The 25,094-nt window shown below is 35.7% G+C and overlaps 1 protein-coding gene across 1 annotated transcript in view; it reads right to left on the bottom strand.

The window, feature by feature from the left end:
• LOC138713244 (purine nucleoside phosphorylase-like) overlaps window positions 1-15,411 on the bottom strand; it is a 32,145-nt gene extending 16,734 nt beyond the window's left edge. The window contains exon 1 of the mRNA XM_069845186.1: window positions 15,197-15,411. Coding sequence (XP_069701287.1) covers window positions 15,197-15,234 — 38 coding nt within the window. The 5' untranslated portion in view covers window positions 15,235-15,411. The remainder of the gene's footprint in view (window positions 1-15,196) is intronic.
• Window positions 15,412-25,094: the final 9,683 nt, after the last annotated feature.

Below are 25,094 nucleotides of genomic sequence, written 5' to 3'. Positions count from 1 at the left end.
TCGGGGTACTCTAAAAGTAAGCAAGACAAATACTTGCGGTAAATAGTAAAAAAACAAAAAAGAGTTTCGAATAATTCCACGCATTTCTCCTATATTATATTATTTTTAAAAACATTTTATTTTGATTCTTCCATTCACACGTTTTTATAATTATATAAATTAGTGTAATTCCAAAGTCAGGAGAGATTCTTTATTTTCACAGAAACATCTGTCTCAATATAATATATTAATCTATGCCAGAAAATAATAGTTTTGCCACTAAATTAGCCTTAGACCTATTCAGTGTCACTATGAATTTAACAGAAGATTGTTTGAGAATAGCTATTCACTCCTTAGTACAGTCCGATTATTTAGTCCTGACAGCTCGACGACGCGAAAGACGGAATGTAATAGAAGTAGTGGGGAAAGCTACAGAATAGATTTAAGAGCGAGTGGTCAGTAAAAGAATGCAGTTCAGCTTTAACTGTACTGGAAACACACCGCTCTAACGCATGCGTGACATCTGATCGCTTTGAATGCAAGTGACCGACTAACCTGAACACCCTTTGGCGTAACTTAATGGACTCGCCTGACTCAGGCACACATTGTCGGCGACTGTCAGGACTAAAGGCTCATTCACAATGAAAATTAAACATAACGTAAGCGTTAACTTAAGAATATAAACGTTACATTAAAATCAAGAAATACCATCATTCGCGATGGGAACATAAACATAACCGCAAACATACTTGGTAACCATGGAAACATAACAACGACGCCATTTTCTCATTCTGTCGTATACTTCAGCGCTCCACGATTGTGTTCTGTTTGCAAATCACGTAAGCATAAGCATGAAAGTTTGGAGTTTGCAAACTTTCATGCTTATGCTTACGTGATTTGCAAACAGAACACAATCGTGGAGCGCTGAAGTATATAACAGAATATGAGGAAATGGCGTCGTTGTTATGTTTCCATGGTTACCAAGTATGTTTGCTGTTATGTTTATGTTCCCATCCTGGATAATGGTATGATTTCTTGATTTTACCGTAACGTTTACATTCTTAAGTTAACGCTTACGTTATGTTTAATTTCCATTGTGAATGAGCCTTAAATAATCGTACTATATTGAGAGAGGCTAGGCCTACTAATGACAGAGGAAAAAATGGCGACCACACACGAGTCTTTCTAAATATAACAAAATAAATGCGTTGCATAATAAGACAGAAAATAAAAATACAAGAATTGAAACATTACATATTACCATTTTATATAACAACATCAATCATATTCAAGTTTTGAAAATCATGTCCGGTATGTGACGACCTTGACGATGTCCACACCGAGAGAGCCTGCGGTGGAGACGAATCATAACACGTTCCTACATCGCAATGGTGCATGACTGACTTGCATACACTTTGTTTTTTCAGGTATCCCTAGAGGTATAATCACACGCAGTTAAGTCAGGGGACCTGGGAGGCCAATCAATATCACCATCAATGGAGATGATGTGGTTGTGGAAAATTTGGCGCACTACTTGCATAGAAATTCTCGCTGAATGCGACGTAGTCCTGTCTTGCTGGAACCAATATGGCCTCTGTGTAGGAATCTTAGTAAGTTCTTACGAAACTAACTGTACTCTCACAGTGCCATCCCACCTCATGGGTAATGACGTCATGTATACTCCGTGCGTTCCAAACGTCAGTTTCGCGAATCGGTGACCCTAGGCCGCAGTTTGCTAATAAGTATTAATACAGGGACATCATTTTATTTTTACTTCAATTTTTATTGTACCTGAGTTTTTGAACGTACCTCACTCCCACCCCTTCTACTAATGAAGTTCTAACTGTCCTTCACACAGAATCAAGGCCGCATATAGTAAACAGTACTGAGTTAGTGAGTATAGTACGTTCCAGAAATATGTTCGCGTTTTCCAGTGACGAAAGAGCTATCAATATTGAATCATATTTTCGCACAGGTACTGTCCGTTTGCCTATGACGCATCCCGATTTCCCCCACCTGCTTTTGCTCGCCCCTCTGTAAGAGCCGGGCTGTCTTAGCTCTTTTCTGAAAACATTAATTTCTGTTAGGAATTGGACGTTTACGTAATATTATACAACTGTTTAAAATAACTTAAATAAAAGGGCCTCGTTAAGTAATTAACTGTCACGTGATTTCCCCCCTTTCTACGATCCTGCGGCATAACCACTTGGACGGACAGTAGATAGCATGTCTGAGTAATTTTATCTTTTCGGATAGGGCAGAAGGTAAGACTGAATTTACAGTACGTAAGGTACTCTTTTATAGAGTAGGTACAGAATTATTTCAACATGAGTTACTAGTACGAAGGACGAAACTTTTAATTGGAATTAGGTACAATAGTCTATAGAGCGATAATATGCATAAAGAACTGAAACCTGTATCGAAATGAACGGCCACCATTTTAAAAAATGTGTTTAAATATCCACATTATGATTATTTTTCAATTTAACTTAATTCTCTAAATTGTACGCTAATGTGCTGTAGACAGTATAATATACAGTGCATAATGAATGCGTCCGAATGGATAGCTCAGTTCGTGAGTAAAAACACTTATTGTTAATAGAATACTGTATTTTGATTCAACAAAAACCTAATGAAAATTATCGAACTCAAAATCGCGATATTTCCTAGTTTACGTAAATGGATGAAGTACTTTTCTTCCTTCCTGTACCTAGTAAAGTGATTTGTTTGTGTTTTACGCCAGTATCATCTAACTACAGTCGTGGAAGGGGGTAGCAAACGGTGTTTCCGGTTCTCTAAAGGTATAGCCAGGTTAATATTAAAAATATTAGTAAAAATAAAATGATGTCCCTGTATAAACTTAACGCACTAATATATTGAACTAATGTCAACAGTGGAATGTTATTGTGTTCTATTGTATTTATTTATTTCCTACAGATTATGGGTTCGTGTGAATGAAGTGTTATGATGGCATTAATGAGAAAATGTCGGATCACGCCTTTTGAGATAAGAATTACCTTGGAAGATATCTTAGCAAAAGATTAGTTTAACATCCGACTCTTATCAGTTCATTGAGCAAAGAATAAACTATCAGGAAGGTGCAGTCTGTGTAACGGGATTATTTGCAAAATTCACCACAATCCTTCGACATTACCTTACCTCAGCATCTCAACTAAATTATTATCATTATCATCAACATTATTATTATTATTATTATTATTATTATTATTATTATTATTATTATTAGGATATTAAAATGGATTTGAGGGAGGTGGGATATGATGATAGAGACTGGATTAATCTTGTACAGCAGCCGTGGCGAAAATGTAACTCACGAGCACATTGTGGCTCACAGTGATAGCTATGCATTTCCCTTGCTTCGTACCTCTCACAACCCCCACCCTCTCACTCACTGGAGTCAAACTCCGTTCCATTTGTATTTGTCTCTGACCTGCGAGTGGCGTATCGTCGCAATGTCTCTCTCGAAACCATGTACCTCTACAAAAACGAAAGTTTCAAGTAGGATGGGAGGACGCGTTTTTTTTTGCTGACAATATGATGAGAACATTAAATGTATTATTTGTTCACAAGTATTACGAGGAAAACGGTTGTATAACATAAAACGGCATTATAAGTTACTACATGTTACTGATGAAACATTAAAAGGTTATTATTATTATTATTATTATTATTATTATTATTATTATTATTATTATTACTATTATCATCATCATCATCATCATCATCATCATCATCATCATCTCTGTACGTCGATCTTTTTTCAGCAGATGTACGAACAGTGCGGTTAGATCTTCAATTTAAACTCACAGATTTACAATGTGATGTTAAATGAAAGCTAGATATAAGGACTTGACAAATGTTCAACCTTTCAAATCTTTGCCAAAAATAAATATCCGAAGCTTCGTTCTTTCGCTTACTCTGTTGAAGCCACGTTCGCTACAACTAACGTTTGTGAAAACTTATTTTCAACAATGATAATAGTAAAAACCAAATTTAGATCACGACTGACAGACAAATACCTTCGTGATCAACTACGACTGGCAGAAAGTGATATAATTCCCGATTTTGAAACTCTGTCGCAGAAACATTCTGAAGACAATTAATTTTAGGTTGTGATAATGTGTCCTATGTTTTCTTGTTCATTTCTTTCTTCGTTACACGTACTAAACATTAGTTTGTAACCTTATACTGTACAAAATTAAGTGCTAGACGTAAGGAAAATGAAAATCCGTTAATAAGTCAGACAGTTGTTTCACTTCCCTTTCGGGTGTCCGCCTCCCTCCTTAGGTGCTTTGCAGGTTGCACAGTGGCTCGGCGCACGATAGCATTTTCGCCACGGCTGTTGTATAGGATAGGACCGATGGCGGGCTTATGTGAGGGCGGCAATGAACCTGCGGGTTTCTTAAAAGCCATTTGTAAGTAAGTATTCCAGCTTTCTTTCTCGTTTAACGGGATGTCCAAATAAAACCCCTTACCGCATTCTGGGACAGATATGGCACATACCGGTTTTATATTCATTTAACTTATAATCAAAGCTCGGAACTTGGGGACTTGTGTCTTTGCACGTGGCTAAGCGACGGACTTCAATGTCAACAAACTCCCGCTTCCAGCACAGAGGTACTGTCAGTCTGCTACAAAAGTGGTTTCTGGCTCCGACAACATATTAATAATATTATGGTAGGTTGAAACACGTAATTTCATAGCATATATATAATAAAAATAAACATGAAAAATATATCAAATTTACTGTTCTGCTGTGTACATTTTATTACAGTGTATGACTATCTACATTCGAAGATTTTTCGGTAGTAGACTTAAAATACTGAATTTTTTCACTGTTACTGTTTTCTGTTCGATTTTCAGCAGTTGCTAGCGATCTCGTATCTGAGAAAGATAAGTATATCCTAAATTTTTCTCGAAAATAGTTTTCAATTAGTGTGTCACTACTAGGCGAGGTCCCTCTACGTCTCGATCCACGGCTATGAACAGATTTTTCTCCAATTTGAGGGACTGCAATGCCTTTCAATGAATTCCGTTTCCAGCCTCTAGTTTGTGTGTGGCACAACTTACAAAATATAAACTCTTCATTCGAAAAAAAAATAAAGTATCTCCTCCGAATTCTCCACGAAATTCTGTATCTTAAGTTTAAAACAAAATGTATTTTCAAACTTCTATAATACCCATTCGAAATAACACGTATTTTCTATTTCCTCAAATAGACCGTTATACCTTTAATTCTCTGAATGTCATTGGGTTCGACATAACAGTTTCTTCGTCCGTCTTCCTGTCACTAGTTGTGGTCACTTTCTTACTACATACGACTGTCCCTGAGCACTTGCAGCGTGAGCTTTGTGTACGTTGTACCTGTAACCTTACTCATGCACACGACACAAGTCCCCAAGTTCCGAGCTTTGCTTATAATATAACGGTCTTACTAATAAACCGTGTATTATTTTTATACCAGACTTATGCAGAGTTGAGACAGAAAACGTTACTAATAAACCATGCATAAGCGATGGATGTGTAAACAGTCTGTAACTATACAATGGAAATTGCTTTGTTGTGGTTATATAGACGAAACCCCTTGTTTAAGCGTTGTATATAGAGAAAAAATGGCCGCCCCTCTAACAGCTGTTCGTATCGACTGTCATTTTATGATGATGGCTGCCTTGTAACCACAGAAAAGCACACCAAAGAGCACAGAATAAGTAGAATAATGTTGCTGTAGCTTGTACTCTTTGACCAAAATATAGTGTGGTAATCGATCAGAGCCAGTTGTACTATCGATACTTAACACGCCACACTACAGCGCTCTACTGGATGCAATAGAAAACATCAGATATTCTATTACCTTTCGTAATGAAGTAATGACGAAACTATGACGTAGCTGTGTAACAGTTATACTGTTATACACGACGTATGTAGTGATTATTAGTAAGGAATTTACACACGACGTATAAACGAGCTACTCATTGTATAAGTATAACACAGTTAAACGTCTGTGTATAGAGTTTTTATTAGTAAGACCGTAAGCGTATAATATTTGACACTGCATACTGGGACAGATATAGCACACTGTCAATAACTGGATTTGACCATATGTGACATCAGTTGAGAAAGATAGAACTACTTATGTTATATGAATATAAAACCGGTGTGTGCAAAACTGTCCTATGCGGTAAGGGGTTAAACCTTAATTGTGACAAAACTACTGGACACAGAAACTTGTGATTTACAACATTACGTAATGCAACTCAAAAAGTTTTTGAGGAATATTTGTGCACGTGGATACCCCCACAGTGTTCGGGAATATGCCAGGGACAGTAAAAAAGTGAATTTGTGGTGTGCGCTGATGAAACAGTTATGGACCTTTTTTTTTTTCTTCTTCAACAAGCAAACTGTAACTGGGAACATTTATCTGGACGTGCTTAAGCAATTTGCTGTCCCTTAACTCCTACTTTTCCAGCCAAATGTGATTTTCCAGCAGGATGGTTTAACACCGCACTGGAGTTTCCATTCATGAGTTTCTGAGCAGAACGTTTCCACAGCGATGGATAGAACGCATTGGATCAATCAGGCGGTCACCGCGATCTATGGACATAACTCCTTCGGATTTTTTCTTATGGGGTTATGTGAAAGACAGGGTATATGCTACACCAGTACATGATCTTTATGGTATCCGTATTAGAATTGTGGATGCCATCACCCCAGACATGTTTGTGCTCACCATGGATTGAGACAGACTGATAGAGTATCGCCTAGACATTTTTGACGTCTACGAGAGGAGCTCACGGAGAAGCGCACTTATTTGTTTAAGAAACTTCTTGAGTTGCTTTACATGATGCTGCAAACCACAAGCTTCTGTATTCAATAGTTTCGCCACAATTGAAATTTGAAATCAAGGACGTTTCATGTGAACACCCTATATATATTCAAGATCAGCATCCCAAAATTAATGAACTAACACTGAAGAGTAAGATAACAAAAACTCGGCTAAATTTGATAGAGTAGTGTTATCAGTTATCATTATACAACATTACAGTATTATGTTGACAGCAAGATACTACATTTGCGATTAGTTATCATGAAGGGTGCTTCTCTTATCTAAAAGTTGTTAAACATTCATGGAAGCGTGGGGGAAGTCCAACGCCTATGTAAGAAAGATAAAATATCTTGAGTCATCCTTGATAAAAATAGTCTTTCAGTAAAGTAAGATTCTGATCATAAGATGATTTGGAATATCTACCACACCAACAAGCAAAATTACGGAAAATTTTAAGCTGCAGAAGAAAAATTTTTAAATTATGAACCAAGTACCTATAAGGTCGCAGAGTAAAGCAATTTTTAATTTTTAGAGAACTCAAAATTTTGCCCATGTCTTGTATACAGGGTGTTAAAAAAAGTATCCAATATTTTAGGAGGTGATAGTATGCTTCAAAATAAGAAAATAATCATGCAAATCTGACTTTCAGGTAGTAGCTCCCTGTAAAGCAGGTTTGAATAATTTCAAGGAAAAATTGTTTCGGGGCCGGGTATCGATCCCGGGACCCTTCGCTTAGCGCACTAATGCTCTCTCGACTGAGCTACCCCAGGAACTATACAAGACAGCATCACAATTTTTCCTTTATATCCACACAACTCAAATGGGCTGAAAGTACGTTAACAGGAAGCCATAATTTAAGTCACACAGAATTTGTGTGCACTCAAAGTTGGGTTCTGGTGTCTTGTCACGGTGTCGTGTATAGTTCCTGGGATAGCTCAGTCGAGAGAGCATTCGTGCGCTAAGCGAAGGGTCCCGGGATCGATACCCGGGCCCGGAACAATTTTTCCTTGAAATTATTCAAGAAAATAATGTCTAATAAACATGGGTCCTACAACACATACTTTCTGAGATTTGAACACTTGTTCATAGGAGGTGCTCAATGTGATTCCATTCATGGCAATGCATTTCTCTGCCCTACAATACAGCAGACTACCAGATAATCATAATGTACTTGACATCCCTGGCATGGAATGATGATACGTAGCAAGGAATACTGAAAACAAAAGTCTGGTTGCGGATATGAACGAGGTTCAGCAGAGATGGTGTTGTGAATTTTCGTAATCAGCGTGCGTAGGCTGTTGAAAATCCCCATGCAGTTGAAGAAACAAGGCATCAGCACCGATTCTCAATCAACTTATGGGCAGGCATTCTTGGTGACAGATTAATAGGGCCATAGTATTAAAAGGTAAAAAAAGGTATCCCTGTAACATGCCATGAAGGCACTTGGGGGGCATGGGAGTAGAGCCCCATGCTTTCCATGACCTCGGCACTAGAATGAGGTGGTTTGGTCGGCACCACGCTCTGACCGCCTTTACCCCCGGGAAAGACGTACTACCACAGAGATTAACTGGGGATCGCTATCAGGACTTTCTTATTAACGTATTAAAACAAATTTCAAAGAGTGCGTGATTCCTTACGCCGAAGGGCAGAGGAATGCATTGCCATGAATGGACGTCACATTGAGCACCTCCTATGAACAAGTATTCGATCTCAGAAAGCATGTGTTGTAGGATTCATGTTTATTAGACATTATTTTCTTGTTTTGATGCATTAAACAAAAATATAGCCTTAACGAAACTATAGTCCGTCCCAGGAATCTGTGGAATAGAAAGACGAAACAAGACCTCTGCGCAAGTGGTATGTGAGAGGGATATGACCAATGACCGCTCTGTGGGGAGGCATTGCTTGAACGAAGCGAGCAATCGCTTGCAGGAGGGGATAATTTTTATCTGAACTCTACTCTACCACAGTCTAGTATATACAATCGCGAAGCTTGGGGTGATTTTTTGCATTTCTCGCGATAGTTGCTAGCCGCTTGGAGCGCTGTGTGTACCAGGAACAATAGACTGCGTCACTGGCATCGTGATCTAATACAGGCCGTAAGGCTGACCATGTGACTCACTTAACCCGATCACGAAGGGCGGCGTTTCAACCATATAAATTAATTGGAATGCATAAAAAAGTAATATATATTTCTCTAAAATGTAGTGTAATTGCATTAATAAAATTCAAAACAATGATTAGGAGACACTTCAGACATAATTCCTTGCGAGTTAAGGCGTAATATTATTTTTGGTGTGAAAATTACGTTGTTCGTATGTGTAATAGACCTACCTGCCTTTATTTCGATTAAATATTGCGAAATTATTGTACATTCATTTATGCACGATTCAATAATTTTCAGTTGCACCGCACGAATATTTAGATATGGTGAAATTATAGGTTATGTTTACTGTCCCAGTTGCCCCTTTCTGTCTAATTTTAGTGGTCTCCAATGCTCTGCCATTCATATGGAAATATTATAGGTTATGTTTACTATATCTTATATTCCTAAATTCGCAATTATACATTATAATTAAGCATAATGTCATGTATGATACTCCGCACATTCAATTTGTCTGTATTTTAATACTACAATTGAGTATTGAATTATTGTATTTATCTACTACCTAAGAGACGAAGTAACAATCGTACGTACACTAATTTCATAAGAGTGGTATGATAAATTTTCTGTCTTTATCAAGGAAGGTAGATGTGCTATATTAAAATCACAATATAAATTCTTTTTTATTAAACTTCAAAATAGCTTCCATTCTAAACTTAAAATGTTGATGCGAAAAGATTATGTTAACATGTAAAATTCTCTTCACATTAAAATAACACAGTTTTGTAATTATTTCTGCAACATATTATGCAACAAGAAGTAAACGGAACTTATAGACACATTACACTAAATAAAACTTAGCTATGATACGCAATAAAGTCATAATATTTCACTGAGCTACATACATTGAAATATAAAACCCAATTACGCCTGGTCTAGATCGAAATGGCATTGACTGTGCCGTATTTCGCTTTGTTGTGAAAAGTTGTGTAAACTGTGAAATGTTCGTTATCGGTTGTAATAACTGTAAATGGCTAAAATACAATAATTTGAGTAATAATATGGGACAAGGAGACGTTTGTTGCACTATAAATTCTAAGAAAAAGAGGTCAGAGTTATCCTTCCGAAAGATCCAGGAAGGTGAGTTTATAAAATATAATATATACTTTATGAAAATAATATATAAACCTTATGTATTTCGTATTTCAAAAGTGGAAGGAAGGTGTTAATTTTTCAAAAGAACACGATATCAAAAGTACAATACATTTTATCGTCTGCTACGGAAAGAGTCTGTGATGAGGCGATAGTAATGATCCTGGTGGCTAGCAACTATCTATGGATGCATATTTCAACTGTCTATTTTTTATTTTATTGGGTTATTTTACGACGCTGTATCAACATCTAGGTTATTTAGCGTCTGAATGAAATGAAGGTGATAATGCCGGTGAAATGAGTCCGGGGTCCAGCACCGAAAGTTACCCAGCATTTGCTCGTATTGGGTTGAGGGAAAACCCCGGAAAAAACCTCAACCAGGTAACTTGTCCTGACCGGGATTCGAACCCGGGCCACCTGGTTTCGCGGCCAGACGCGCTGACCGTTACTCCACAGGTGTGGACCCAACTGTCTATGTTTGCATATTTAGTAAGTATTGAGCTTCGCAACTGTATATACTAAACTGTGACTCTACCTTCTACCACGAGCATCTTACTCCTTAGCGGACTCGAGCTGATGCTGCCCGCAATACACTCCGGCACAGATAGACTCCGCCCCCATATGCGCGAAGTTACTCCACAAATGCCTGGGACGGACCATATAGTGTTTTTGCAGTAATTTTAGTAATCTGAAGCATTTAGGGAAATGAATAAAAAAATACTGACAAAAAAGAGGTTTGTTGACTATGCATGAAAAAATATTAGTTATATAACGGAAAGCACTGTAGTTACCCCATAAAAGAAACCACAGTTCACAGCCTCTACGAGCCTTGGGTCACGCCAAGAATTGTGAAGGGGCTTCCCCGAATGGAATCCCAGAATACTGTGAATGCTATCAGTTGAGTCTTGGGTCTTGGTGTTCTGTAGTTGACTCTCGGTCGCAGTAAAGTTAGTTTCTATCTGTTAAAAAGTTGAATGTGTTACAGTGATTGTTTTAAATGTGTGGTAATATTATAATAGTGAAAAAAAAATTCAGAATAATTATAATAATTCATTATCATGGGGAAGAAGCAGTTTGTTTAGCGATTTCGTAATGAGTGGCTTAATGATGTGAGATACAAGCAGTGGTTGATGCGAGTGGAGGGAGATGATTATATTTTTTTTTATAAATGTTGTTGTAAATAGGCCTACTGTAAGACTCAAATACTTGCTAGGTTCAATTATCCGTAATTTTTTTATTTTATCGTTAGAAATTAAATAGACAAGTTTATTTAGGCGTCCACACCTGTGGAGTAACGGTCAGCGCGTCTGGCTGCGAAACCAGGTGGCCCGGGTTCGATTCCCGGTCGGGACAAGTTACCTGGTTGGGGTTTTTTCCGGGGTTTTCCCTCAACCCAATATGAGTAAATGCTGGGTAACTTTCGGTGCTGGACCCCGGACTCATTTCACCGGCATTATCACCTTCATCTCATTCAGACGCTAAATAACCAAAGATGTTGATAAAGCGTCGTAAAATAACCAACTAAAATAAAAATAAATTTATTTAGGCCAAATAGTTTATAACAACAAATAAAGTTTGATTTGAATCATTTTATCGTGGCATTTGTAACTGTAAACAAAATAGGCCTCTACATAATAATAATAATAATAATAATAATAATAATAATAATAATAATAATAATAATAATACATGAAACCTGTTCAAGACGGAAGTGACATGGTCCTATTTTTTTTCCGTTGTGGACAGGTTTCCGTGTTATTCAGGTGTGACATTAAAATGGAATATTTTGTCATTCATATACATGAAAAACAAAATGGCATGCCGCAAACTGCAAGAAGTACAAAATATTCCGTTTAACACTCATCACATTAAATCAGCTTTCTTTCGCTTTTTACGTTGGTGAATCATCTTGATTAAAATCTCATTTTCTGTGTAAATATTATCGTAACTCACTCATTAGTCATTAAACATTACTAAAGTTCACTAATCTCATTCTATTTAATATCTAACACTATACTCTAATACTGTACTGGATATCACTGCACATTATTAATTAATTGGACTAGAAGCCATCTAGAAACCTTGAATTCTGGCTTATTTAGTTTCTTTCCCAGTTCAATGGCTTGCTTTGCAGAACAGATCCAGAAATTGGCTTGTTCTTTGAAAGGTCATGAGGAACTCACTCTCACAACAGTTCATTATTTCCACACAAACAGTTGCTTTCTGGTTCCTTTTATGTCACCAATATTGGCCGCACGCCACTCACTCATTATGATCTTTATTTTTTAAAGTGTCACACCTGAGTTTTCCACAACTGTACTTCAATATTATTTCACATAGACTTTGTTTCTAATTTTCCTTTATCTCGATAACTTTTACTTCATCACTTAATGTTAATGCCACATTTTATGCAACTTTCTTTTTTACCTGGAAATCACTACACTTGCGCTCTGTTTAGCTATATACGACAGTATACGGGTGTGAAAATCTTTGAAGGGACTCGTCTGCCTAGTCAACAGGGTAATAAAATTTATGACCGATAGGCCAACACACCCTCGTACCCTCTACAATTTTGCAAAGAAAACTTGCTTTTATCTTAGTGACCTACATATTTCGTATATTCCTTGAAATTACACGCTGTTTCAAAATATAGTTACAAAATATAGTGTGTCCAAAATATTGTTTCCGTTTTGAACAGTGGCAGACAGTTTCCGTTTCCACGTTGGACAGTTTCCGTTTTATTCAGGAAAAATTACACATAATACACACAGATTTCGCCGGGACCAATAAATTGTTCCGAAATAGACAGGATTCCGGATTGTTCAGGTTCCGATTTGAACAGGTTTCACTGTAATAATAATAATAATAATAATAATAATAATAATAATAATAATAATAATAATAATAATAATAATAATTACCTAATAAGGATTTTTTTCTTGATTATCTTAGTGTAAAGTCTTAATAAGAATAATAATAATAATAATAATAATAATAATAATAATAATAATAATATTTACCTAATAAGGATTTTTTCTTGATTATCTCAGTGTATAGTCTTAAAGGCCGCAGTCTAATGTTAGTGTTGTGACGGTTTAACCATTTATTCTTATAAGAATTCCGTCCTAAAAAGTGCGGTTGAAAGTGTGTCAAAATATCCTCAAAATGTGTCCCTAATAGGTCCGTTAAAAATTGTAGGCTTTATCTTAAAAAAAATATCACCGCAATAGGCCCCTTAAATTTTGTAGTGAGTGAACGGCAAGACCAATGTCTCAGATCAAGCAATTTGTGCTACGGTGATAATCTATGCACATTATTGTGCGAAATTCTCTCTTTATCATTATAATAGGCCCCTTAAATTATTTTAAAAATGTTCCCAAAATCAAACAATTCTTGAAATACAGTTAAAGTACGTGTTAAAGTTGAATGACCATAACCTGTAAATTCTTTTCATTAAAAGTTAAATTAATGTAACCAAATTTATGTAAATAGTTTATAACAGAAGTACGAAGTTTGATTTGAACAACATGTCGAGGACATGTTAACAAATATAACTACTTTCGAAACTTCAGCTTCTGTATATACTTTTTCATGAAGTATTAAAATCGATCTAAATACATTTTTGGTACTGAATACGATCCCCGTTTTCATGCAATTTTCGGTACATATTGAAAACGATGTGAGTACGGAAGCTGAAGTTTCGAAAGTAGGTATGTTGGTTAACTTGTCATCGACATATTAGCGTGTTGGTCACTCTGCAGGCATTAGCTATAAACATTGTTGCGTTTTCCAAATGAGGAGCATTAAAACTTAATATTTTGGCTGTTAATGAATAATAGTAATATTGACTTGCAGGAAAACACGAAATATTATGTTTTACAACACTCTTTTTCAACATACATTGTTGGTAAAATAGCTGACACATCAAACAAATGACGATCGATCACGCGATTAGCGTATTGAGATCGTACTGTTCTCCAACCAGGAGATCAACCGTGAAAGGAATGTTCTTACTGTTGCGTCATCTATTGGAGCGAAGTAGATAGATAATATTACCGTTATAACGTGTTTAAAAAACATGCGCTCTCCTGCTTATATTATTTCCTGTATGGAGGGGTTTAAAGACCAGGAAAAAAAACCGTGATCTAATTTTGTAACTAGGGTAGTATAATATGTATGTATCAGTGTTATCGTTTGTGCTTTGAGAGTTAGCCAATGGAAATGCATGTACCCACGTGTGTGACCTTATGACATCAACATTCATTCATAGCATCACCCCGTTGCGTCTCATTTCCCTGAGACTTTCTCCTGGTTGGAGTACAGTATTGAATACGATACCCGTTTTCATGGAACTCAATTCTAATTGAATACGATCCGATCCCACTTTTTAGGTGTATTGACCTTGAGACTTAGATCGAATTGAATCCTCGTTTTCATGAACATTTCAATACGAGTGTATTCATATCGATCTGAATACTCCATGAAAACATAGTATACGTATTAAAATAGTTTTCAATACGTATCGAAAATTGCATGAAAACAGAGAGAGGGGAGATCGTATTCAGTACGGTAACGTATTCAAATCGATTTGAATACTCCTTGAAAACGTTCTAACTTATGTCTCTTCAAAATAGTGCCCCAATACTACGCTCGTTTCTTACTTCTACCGGTATTTAATTTTATTCAACTAATTATTAAAAAATTTTGAGTGTAGCTTAAAGATAGCCACTGTTTTTTTCTCGTAATCGTATCCTGATTTTAATAATTTCTCTTTATAATTTGAAGAGTGTGAAACTAAAATTCGCTCAGCCCATTTAGTCATTTTTATGATTTATACATACGCTATAGGCCTATACTGTATGATTATGTTTGAGACCTCTTTCATATTTCAAGCATGCTTTCTTCCAAAACAACGTCAATTCTTGTCTAAAAGGTTGTGTTATTGTGCAAGTCACTTGAAAACTCGTTCACAACAGACAGATAAAAAAACTAGCCCAGTCCTTTCATAAAAAATGGACTGAACGCGTAGGATCACACTCTAAAAACTATGAAAGCTATAAAATATTACCTAACATGTAAAATAATTCTTGAGATAGGAGTTTGATGTCTGAACTTGCCTCTCAAAATTATTCACATTGTTCGTAGACCCATTCATCTTCCCTCGTGATGTTCTAGTTGACGACAATCCTGCTTACAGCTCCCTGTCAGACGCGTCCTCGAATAGACTCCGTCGTACCGCTGTGAGAAGCAGCAGCAGAATGCTGAACCTGACGTCAGACGTGAGAAAGACTACATCACGAGTCGGTAGGCTGAAACGGTTGCGTACCTGCCACGTTAGACGAATCGAACACAGACAGGTTCACTCTGAGATAGGCCTATTTAAAAGCAATACCCAATTCTACTTTGTCTCCTTGTGCTTTGAATTGAATTTAAGGGAAGGGGCACCAGTGACGTCGCCAGGATCAGAGCAAGGGTGTGCGGATGGGATGCGAGATTTATAAATGGGGTGCGAGCTGTAAAAATGTGGTACATAAAAAATTCAAAATGTTCTTTCATGCACTTGCGCGCATACTATACATCTGTTTATTAATATTATTATTATTATTATTATTATTATTATTATTATTATTATTATTATTATTATTATTATTATTGCTCATCACATCCATTACGATGCACTATGGCCCGATTGTACAAACCATTTAATCTTAGATCAGAGGTTAAATTGATCCTTGTTTCAGCTGAACTTGGAATTTTGTGTTGTATAAAGTCTAATCTGAGATTAATTTGTCCCAAACTAAAGTAAACTTTGACTGAAGAAATTTATCCGATTAAGGCCCGATTGTATAAACCATTTAATCTTAGATCAGAGGTTAAATTGATCCTTGTTTCAGCTGAACTTGGAATTTTGTGTTGTATAAAGTCTAATCTGAGATTAATTTGTCTCAAACTAAAGTCAACTTTGACTGAAGAAATTTCTCCGATTAAGTTAGATGATCCAAGTTCAGTTATTTCTTTTCTGTTTGAAATATACGAGTGACAGATTGTGCAAATAAAATATCCATTATTATTAATATTAATAGATATGATAGGTACATTTATATATATTTCTTTCAATTTCTTGCCTTAATACACAAACAATCTTATATTTTATAAGGCTCTATCGTGTTCAGCAGTATCAAATAACATAACCTATAATTATATTATGTTTATAACAACCATTAATTATTAACGGATATGATAGGTACATTCATAAATTTTCAATTAACTGTATTACTAAACGAAAATTGTCGTTTTATAAAGCTTTATTATGTTTAGCAGTATCAAACACCATAACATGATAACAACTCGGAGAACAGTAACCTTCTTCTTATTGTCCGCCATTATTTACATTGCACAAAAAACCAGTGTCTCCAACAGAGTTTAGGGAAAGTCGTCAAAAAGTAGTTGTAAAGTCGCTAGATTTCTCATTATCGACAAAGAAAGATTAAATTTTGTCAGTATGGGGTGCTAAAAAGGTCGCTAAATTCCTATTTAAGCAATATAAAAGTTAAAAGAAATTGTTGGTGAAAAAGAGTTGAAGTCGCTAGATTGGCAACACTGAACAAACCTGTCCGCGCATCACGTTTTTCACCTGTTTATGTGATGTTGCCAAATCCTTTTCACGTGAACTTAGATTTCATTTGAACCAAGGTAATTTGATCGCAGGAAAGTTTTATACAATAGAAGAAGTGTCTGAACTCGGTTCACTTTTCGATCTTCGATCAAAGTTGATCTTTAGTCAGGGAGATTTATACAATTGGGCCTAAGTTAGATGATCCAAGTTCAGTTATTTATTTTCTGTTTGAAATATACGAGTGACAGATTGTGCAAATAAAATATCCATTATTATTATTAATATTAATAGATATGTTAGGTACATTTATATATATTTCTTTCAATTTCTTGCCTTAATACACAAACATTCTTATATTTTATAAGGCTCTATCGTGTTCAGCAGTATCAAATAACATAACCTATAATTATATTATGTTTATAACAACCATTAATTATTAATGGATATGATAGGTACATTCATAAATGTTCAATTAACTGTATTACTAAACGAAAATTGTCGTTTTATAAAGCTTTATTATGTTTAGCAGTATCAAACACCATAACATGATAACAACTTGGAGAACAGTCAACCTTCTTCTTATTGTCCGCCATTATTTACATTGCAAAAAAAAAAAAAACAGTGTCTCCAACAGAGTGTAATACGGAAAGTCGCGAAAAAGTAGTTGTAAAGTCGCTAGATTTCTCATTATCAACAAAGAAAGATTAAATTTTGTCACTATGGGTGCTAAAAAGGTCACTAAATCCCTATTTAAGCAATATGAAAGTTAAAAGAAATTGTTGTTGAAAAAGAGTTAAAGTCGCTAGATTGGCAACACTGAACAAACCTGTATAACATGGTCCGCGCATCACGTATTTCACTTGTTTATGCGATGTTGCCAAATCCTTTTCATGTGAACTTAGATTGCATTTGAACCAAGGTAATTTGATCGCAGAAAAGTTTTATACAATAGAAGAAGTGTCTGAACTCGGTTTACTTTTCGATCTTCGATCAAAGTTGATCTTTAGTCAGGGAGTTTTATACAATTGGGCCTATGGGACGTATTTTTTTCACATCCAAGAAATTGTTTGTTTGTTTTAGTTCTTCCATATAATGTATGCCTAGTATTTTGTTAATAAATTGCCCTTTCGGGTGCTGAAAGGGGTACTCCGATTTTTTATGGGGTGCTTGCGCACCCTTTCGCACCCCCCTAGCGACGTCCCTGAGGGGCACTATTGAAAATTTTGAATTCAATAATGAAAAAATCATATAATACTGCAGTAAATTGGTTTCGGGTGATTGGTTTCAGTCTAAATTCAAATAAAACTCAAAATATGATATTTTCATTGAAAAATACATCGAACGCCGAAGCTCAGGCACAGGTAAAATTGTTAGGACTTGTATTGGATTCTAAACAAGGATGGGATGAACATGTTAATTTACTTAATAAGACATTTAAAACCTTTAATACCAAAATTCTACCTGATAAATTTTTATTACACCTTTTTCAATAGTATATTACCATATGGTATTTATGTTTGGAGAAATAGCAGTAGCATATCCAAGACTCCCATTCTTAAGAAGAAGAAGAAGAAGAAGAAAAAAAAAACTATACGCATTTTGACAGGGTCTGCATATGACGCTCACTGTGGACCACTATTATTAATCTTTGGTCGGCGGGAAAAGGCACACAAGTAAAAAAAAAAAAAAAAAATCGATTTTTCTGTTGTACCTAATCACACAAGTCTAATATTTTTTCTAATTTTTTTAATTAATAAATTTTCTTGTATTATAAATTGAAAAGGGTCTTACTTTAAGGGGAAGCAGAGGTGAAATTTTCGAACAAAACTGAAGAAAAAATGAAAATTTGGTTTTTTCCATTTTTATTATCTTTATTTTGATATTTCGATATTAGTTTTTGATTTTGTGCCCTTAAAAGTATGACATTAAAACCAAGATAACTGTATTACTATATTATTCCCATAATAAACTAATACTTATCATTATTTATATACCTTCTCTGAACATATAAATAAAAAGAAATATTGAAAATTTCTTACAATATGGTGCATGGAGCATTTTATATAAAACGATATAAAGTTTTATAAAATTATTAATATTTACAGAACTATTGTACTTAGAAAGTTGAAACTTGGTATGTTCATTACTAATAACATACTTAGTATCCATGATCAATTTCAAACAAATCGGATAAATTTTGTGGATTTTGAAATATTCACCTCTGCTTCCCCTTAACATACATGAATTTCATTATTATACTTATATTCAGTTAAGAGTAAATTAAAAAGAAAGTCTCTCCTGAAAAATTTTATTTTTTTTTTTACTTATGTGCTTTTTCCCGCCGACCAAAGATTTTATTCAAGAAAAAATTTAACAGTCATAAACTTATATATATTCCAATGTCTAATGAAAATTAAGAAAAACCTTAATACTTATCACCCTAAAACACAAGTTCATCACTATAATACAAGGTACAATTATTGTCTTTCAGAACCTAGAGTTATATTAATAAGTCCAAAAAATGGTTCAATTCTATTGCTGTAACAATGTTTAATAAGTTATCACAAAAGGCACATGATTCAAGTTATATACAATTTAAATCTGTTTTGTATAACTGGTTAATCAACCATCCATTCTATAGTATTAGTGAATTTCTTGACACCACTGTAAATGTATTCTAAATTTATAAGCTGCATTGCTCTTTATTATTACGATTATTATTAGTATTGGTTATTGTTATTATTATTATCAGTATTGTTATTTCATTTGTATTGTTGTATTCATATATTTACATATTTTATGTCAAATATTATTTTATATCTCTTTTAATTTAGTATATTTTATGTCTATTGCAACAGACTGTTGCTCATGACATTATAAACGATTGATTGATTGATATGGCCCAACACTGCGACCTGTTAAGTCTATTGCGCTAACCCTCAAGCTAGGCGCATTCACAAACCCACACCGGCTGACTACACTAAGGTTCGCTGCGTACCCAGGTTTCGAGCAGGCAACCCCCCTCGTCCCCAGGCCAACCCCCTCCGTGCGTCGCTAGCCGGCGATCGGGGAATGCTATGGAATGATGACGAACTGGAGAAATTGTGACGGAATTATGTAAATGCCTAATATGGGGAAAAACGGGAGAACCCCGAGAAAAACCCCAACTGCGACCTTGTCTGCCACAAGTGTCACTATGGATTTTTTCCCTGACCGGGACTGGAACCCGGGCCCGGGCCGCCTGCGTGACAGGTCAGAGATCTGACCACTCAACCACAGCAGGATCCTCCTTGTGCTTACAAAGACATAAACCACGATTTATCATAATCGGTTGTATTCGCTTACTATGGGATACAAACGAACAAAATAGCTTTGTCTATACTGCACATGACTCGTAGCCTACTACTACTGTATATGATGAATAGACCGCGTAACTTCAAGCAATTGCATGTTGTTACTGATTTGGCATGCTGAGAAAATGAAAGTGGATCTTTGACTTTCGTGGTTTTTACGTTCGATTGAAATCAACTTCATTTTGTGTAAATGCATATTTCGAAGGTTTTCCCTTTTAAATGCGTATATTAACATTTTCCCTTGTTTTGTCCGATTTATTATTTAACTTAAAAATTTCTCTCTGATAAAAATAAGAATTCCAAAAAACTAAAAATACTGTTTTAGAAATAAAACCAATAAATCACTTTATTACTGTTTAGGACATGAAAGGCGCCAGGGCAAAAACACGCGTTGCCTAGATGTCATTCACACTTCTACTCTGATCTCGTAGAACCAAAGATGAATGTATTTACAGTGTTGCCAACTCAGAATTCCATTTACCGCTGCACAAGCTTTAAAAAACCGCTAAATTGTAGTTAAAAAAACTCCAGATTTTTCTCAACACATCACTTCCAAATTCGAACTGCAAACTATACATCTTGGAGCAATACATAGATGCAACAACATTTTTCAAGTCTTCTCAGTCCTGCTCGAATTGTCAAAATTGCATTTAGCTTGGGATTTTTCATCCTGTTCCTGTGCTTTTTCACAAGATTCATCTGGCTAAATAGCCTCTCAACCTCTGCATTTGACAAAGGTAGGATAAGGAAATAAAATGGTCACCACATGCATCACTGAAAATCGCAACCTAAAATTTGGAATGAACGATAATGAAATTTGAAATTAAAAAAACCTAATATCTGTAATCCTTTGCAAATTGAAATAACACTCACCTCTGCCCAGAAGCGTGTAGTGTTGGAAACATTTTTCCAATCCCCAAAGTTAATTTTCCGCCACTGTATCTCAGCAACTACTTTTTTGTGTTTATCTCTATTAGCATGGGTAATTAAATCTTAATATTTTTCATTCACTATCCCTTTACACCATTTACACAGAGCTTTCGAACTATCACCGGCAACTTCTTCCACCCACTCTTTCAACACTATGTTTTGTCACACACCTCTAAATTTTTGTACGTATGGAGTTTTAGGCCTACGTGGCATTGTTAAATAAAATATTTAAAAATATATATATACATATTCCTTCAAAATTGAATTAAGTAGGTCAAGAATATACTGGACACTTCGGAAATAAATCACAGTCGGTTCGAAATCTGATTTCACACTGACCTGGAGCTGTGTCTGCCAACAATGAGTTTGGTTTTAAGTTTTAAGTATGTTTATGTTACATAAACTATAATGCGGAAAGACAAATTAAATAATAATTCAGTTCATTGTATATTATTTATGATTAAATACATAAATTAATTTACAAAAACAATGCATACATTAGATTAAGAGTTCAAAAAATGAGGCATAGCCCTATCTTATTTGTACAACAACAATGGATGAGGCAGGAAATGAACGTGGTTGTACTAAATCGAGTTAACATAAAACGTTGATATTTTACATTCGCACAATGAGAAAGTGTGATAATACCAAACTCTGGTTTGCAAGTATATATAAAAACAATTATATCATCTTTATAGAAAAAAAAAACTTTAAAATATCATTAAAAACGCCAAATAAATAGCTAGCCGCTGAATGTAAAATTCTGTAGCTGACCAAAGTACTGAAAACACCAGATTTAGCTACAAAACCGCTGACTTGGCAACACTGTGTATTTAGTCCTCTACGACAAAAAAGTCACGTAAGCCCTATTGTTGAGATGATGAAATTGATGCAATGACAATGCTGTTGGTGCGCTCTGATTTCACAGAAAGACAACAATGTACGTATTTAAACACCTGCGACAATGAAGTCATGCGGAGTATAAGCCTAGCCTCCACTGGCACCGTGAACGGCCGAATATTTGTTAGGCCGTATACGGCCGAATACCGGACGACCGGCAGAAGAGCCGATCGATCGTCCGCTGGAGCCGACCCTTCGGCCGTCAATTATCAATGTATGTCCTCGTGCCACATGCTTATACTTAATACATACATACATGCGCTCGGGCGCGGTTCGATCCTCGCTTGGGCTAATTACCTGGTTGGGCTTTTCAGAGGTTTTCCCCAACCATAACTTGCATGCCAGGTAATCTATGGCGAATCCTCGGCTTATCTCGCCAAATACCATCTCGCTATCACCAATCTCATCGACGCTAAATAACCTCGTAGTTGATACAGCGTCATTAAATAATCAACTAAAAATTGCATGCATGCATGCATGCATGCATACATACATACATACATACATACATACATACATACATACATACATACATACATACAAATGGCTTTTAAGGAATGACGAAAATATAGGGTATATCCGATGCTTAGAGAAAGGTGTCGCCTGGGTAATTTTCATCATATACGCCTACACAATAAACTTCTAGAGGATAGTGCTATGTTTTTCGATTACTATCGGGTGAATTTTGATACATTTCAATAGCTATATTTTAAATGTAATTCGTCCATCAATCTCAAAATGGTCAAATTTCAGAGAAGTTGTACCACCTGAGAAACGTTTGTCAGTGATCTTAAGGTAAGTAGTACATGAATAATAATTTGTTAAGCCTTAAAAATTTTATTTCACTTGTTTAACGAAAAAAAAAACACACACACACAAGAACTAATTAATTTTTCGGCGTTCATGGCGAAATTTATGGAAACATCACATGTTGCCCTGTTCGGCCGAATGAGACCGGAAAATCCCATCTGAATTGGATCGAATCGGCATTCGGCCGTCTTCGGCCGCAAACGGCCGAATAGGACGAGTGTAATGGACGCGCGCCAATGCATTCTCTTGTTGTGGGATCATTCGGCCGTGTACGACCGTAAACGGCTGAGTTGTTATTCGGCCGAATTCGGTTCCAGTGGACGGCCAGCCTAAGTTTTCATTTCAACAAGTTTTACGGCACAACCATGTGAAGAACTAGTGCATAATCAATCTGCTAACAAGTTTAACCTTCGAAATGCCGAAGACATTAAATTTACTGAATATAAGGAACAAATATTTGTTTATTTATTAGAAGATACGAAAGAACATGCCAACAACTATAAAAAACCGGAAATATGTCATGAAATCATAAAATGCATTAGCTATTATTTTGGTTTACAACCCCCAAACCCCACCAGATGTTTCCTGGGGGAGCGCTTATCGAAAAGTGAAATCATAGTATATCTTAAACACCTTACGTGATACGAAGAAGAGAGGTACATTTTCGGATGCAGCGGATACAAAACAATAAGGGACACATAATTTTAAGTAGGAGCAAAATTCTTATTGTTCAGTGTTATTGGCCAGAGAAGGGAACTCCCACAGGTAAAAACAACACAGCGTGGCTAGGTCAGATGAGTACGGAGGCCACCTCTTCACGTTTTGAAGTTCGGTAGTGCAATGGCCAATCCAGCGTTGAGATATTCACGCGCATGATGGTGGGAGCATACAAGACCCAAGCACCCAACGGATATATTTAATGGGCGCTCAGCACCCATTGGACTTTTGTGCTGAAACTAATTTCAATTTCAATTTTCACTTCCGTGCTACAATGGGGTGAAAAAATATGGATCATGTAATGTGGTCTTCACCAAAAGAAGATAGATATAATCTATTCAGTTTATAAGGTTCAAATTTAAAATTTTGCGATATATATATCGATCGAGTTCTTTTCCACCGCAGTGTTCGATAGCATTCAAATTTCCGGTCGAAGTCGATATCGACTTGAATTATAACCGAATAATGTTAATTGTTTTATCTTGCATGTCTCATTTGTAATGCTGATCTCACCTTTCTACAAAGAGTTGCTATTCACTGCAGGTTAAATTTTAAAGTTTTATTCATTGACAATTGTTGAATCGGCTTCAATCAACTGTTGTGTACAGACACGTATATCAGTTAAATGCTTCAAATAGCAGTACGTAGAGTAGCGTTCTTGGTGTTACAGTGGGGCAAATAAGGTAACAGCGGAAATATCAAGGCTAACTAGTCGATTATTATCAAGCGATTAAAATGAAATTAGCTGTAGCTAATGGCAAAGGGTAAAGCTGTTATACGACAGATATAATATCTTTTACTTCAGTGACATTGAAAATGCTTAAAATTCTAAGTTAGATAGAACAAAAGGAGAACAAGTGATGAATTGAAAATGTGGTTCAAGGAAAATTCTCTCATTCCAAGGAAAATCCCACTCGGATTTAGTGATGGGATGTGATTTGAAGACCTGTGATTTTGTCGCTGTGATAGATGTGTAATTTCTAAGCTGCGGATTTATGCCTATATGCTTATTTTAATCCTCAACCTGAAGGCGGAAGATTTTAGGTTACATATCCATTTTAAGGCACTGTGAGTATTATATGCGAATTCTATAGTGCCTATAATTGCCTATTTCACTAGTAAATGCTTATTTGCTTATAAATTCCTAAAAGTTGCCTAAATATCCGTATTATATATTACACTTGAATTTACTGACCATTCTATCGATATTTTTTTAATCTGTAATTTGTTTCTTTTTTATCTAGCAGAGGAAAGTGATATAGAACTATCGATAATTCTGTGTGTTACGTTTTACTGCCAGCAGAGCGCGGAGAAATCGAATAATTTAAAATCAACCAATAAGAAAAAATGTATTTCGAAAGCCTCATGAATCATTGTGGTAGTCAACTAGGGTAGTTGTTTTAAACTGTGTATCCGTTTTGTGAGTTTGTGAAATGAGTATGGAGTTGAGTTTCTGTATACCGCGGAGATATGCCAAAGCAAAAGTCATCAGAAGCACTGATTGGAAAATACATTGACAGTATTGCGTTCCCACTGGTTTGGTCCCCAGCTGGGATTGGATCCCTGAAGTATTGCCCCATCACTTCATGTGAAGTGGAAGGGAGTTTTTCCCATTTAAGAATATTCTTACAGACAATAGGCATCAGTTCTCATTACAACATTTGGACGAATATTTAGTTATTCATTGCC

The sequence above is a fragment of the Periplaneta americana genome, chromosome 14 (genome assembly GCF_040183065.1).
Source record: "Periplaneta americana isolate PAMFEO1 chromosome 14, P.americana_PAMFEO1_priV1, whole genome shotgun sequence".
Lineage (NCBI taxonomy): Eukaryota > Metazoa > Arthropoda > Insecta > Blattodea > Blattidae > Periplaneta > Periplaneta americana.
Note: the sequence above shows the minus strand (reverse complement) of the source record. Positions and strands in the feature narration are given on the sequence as shown.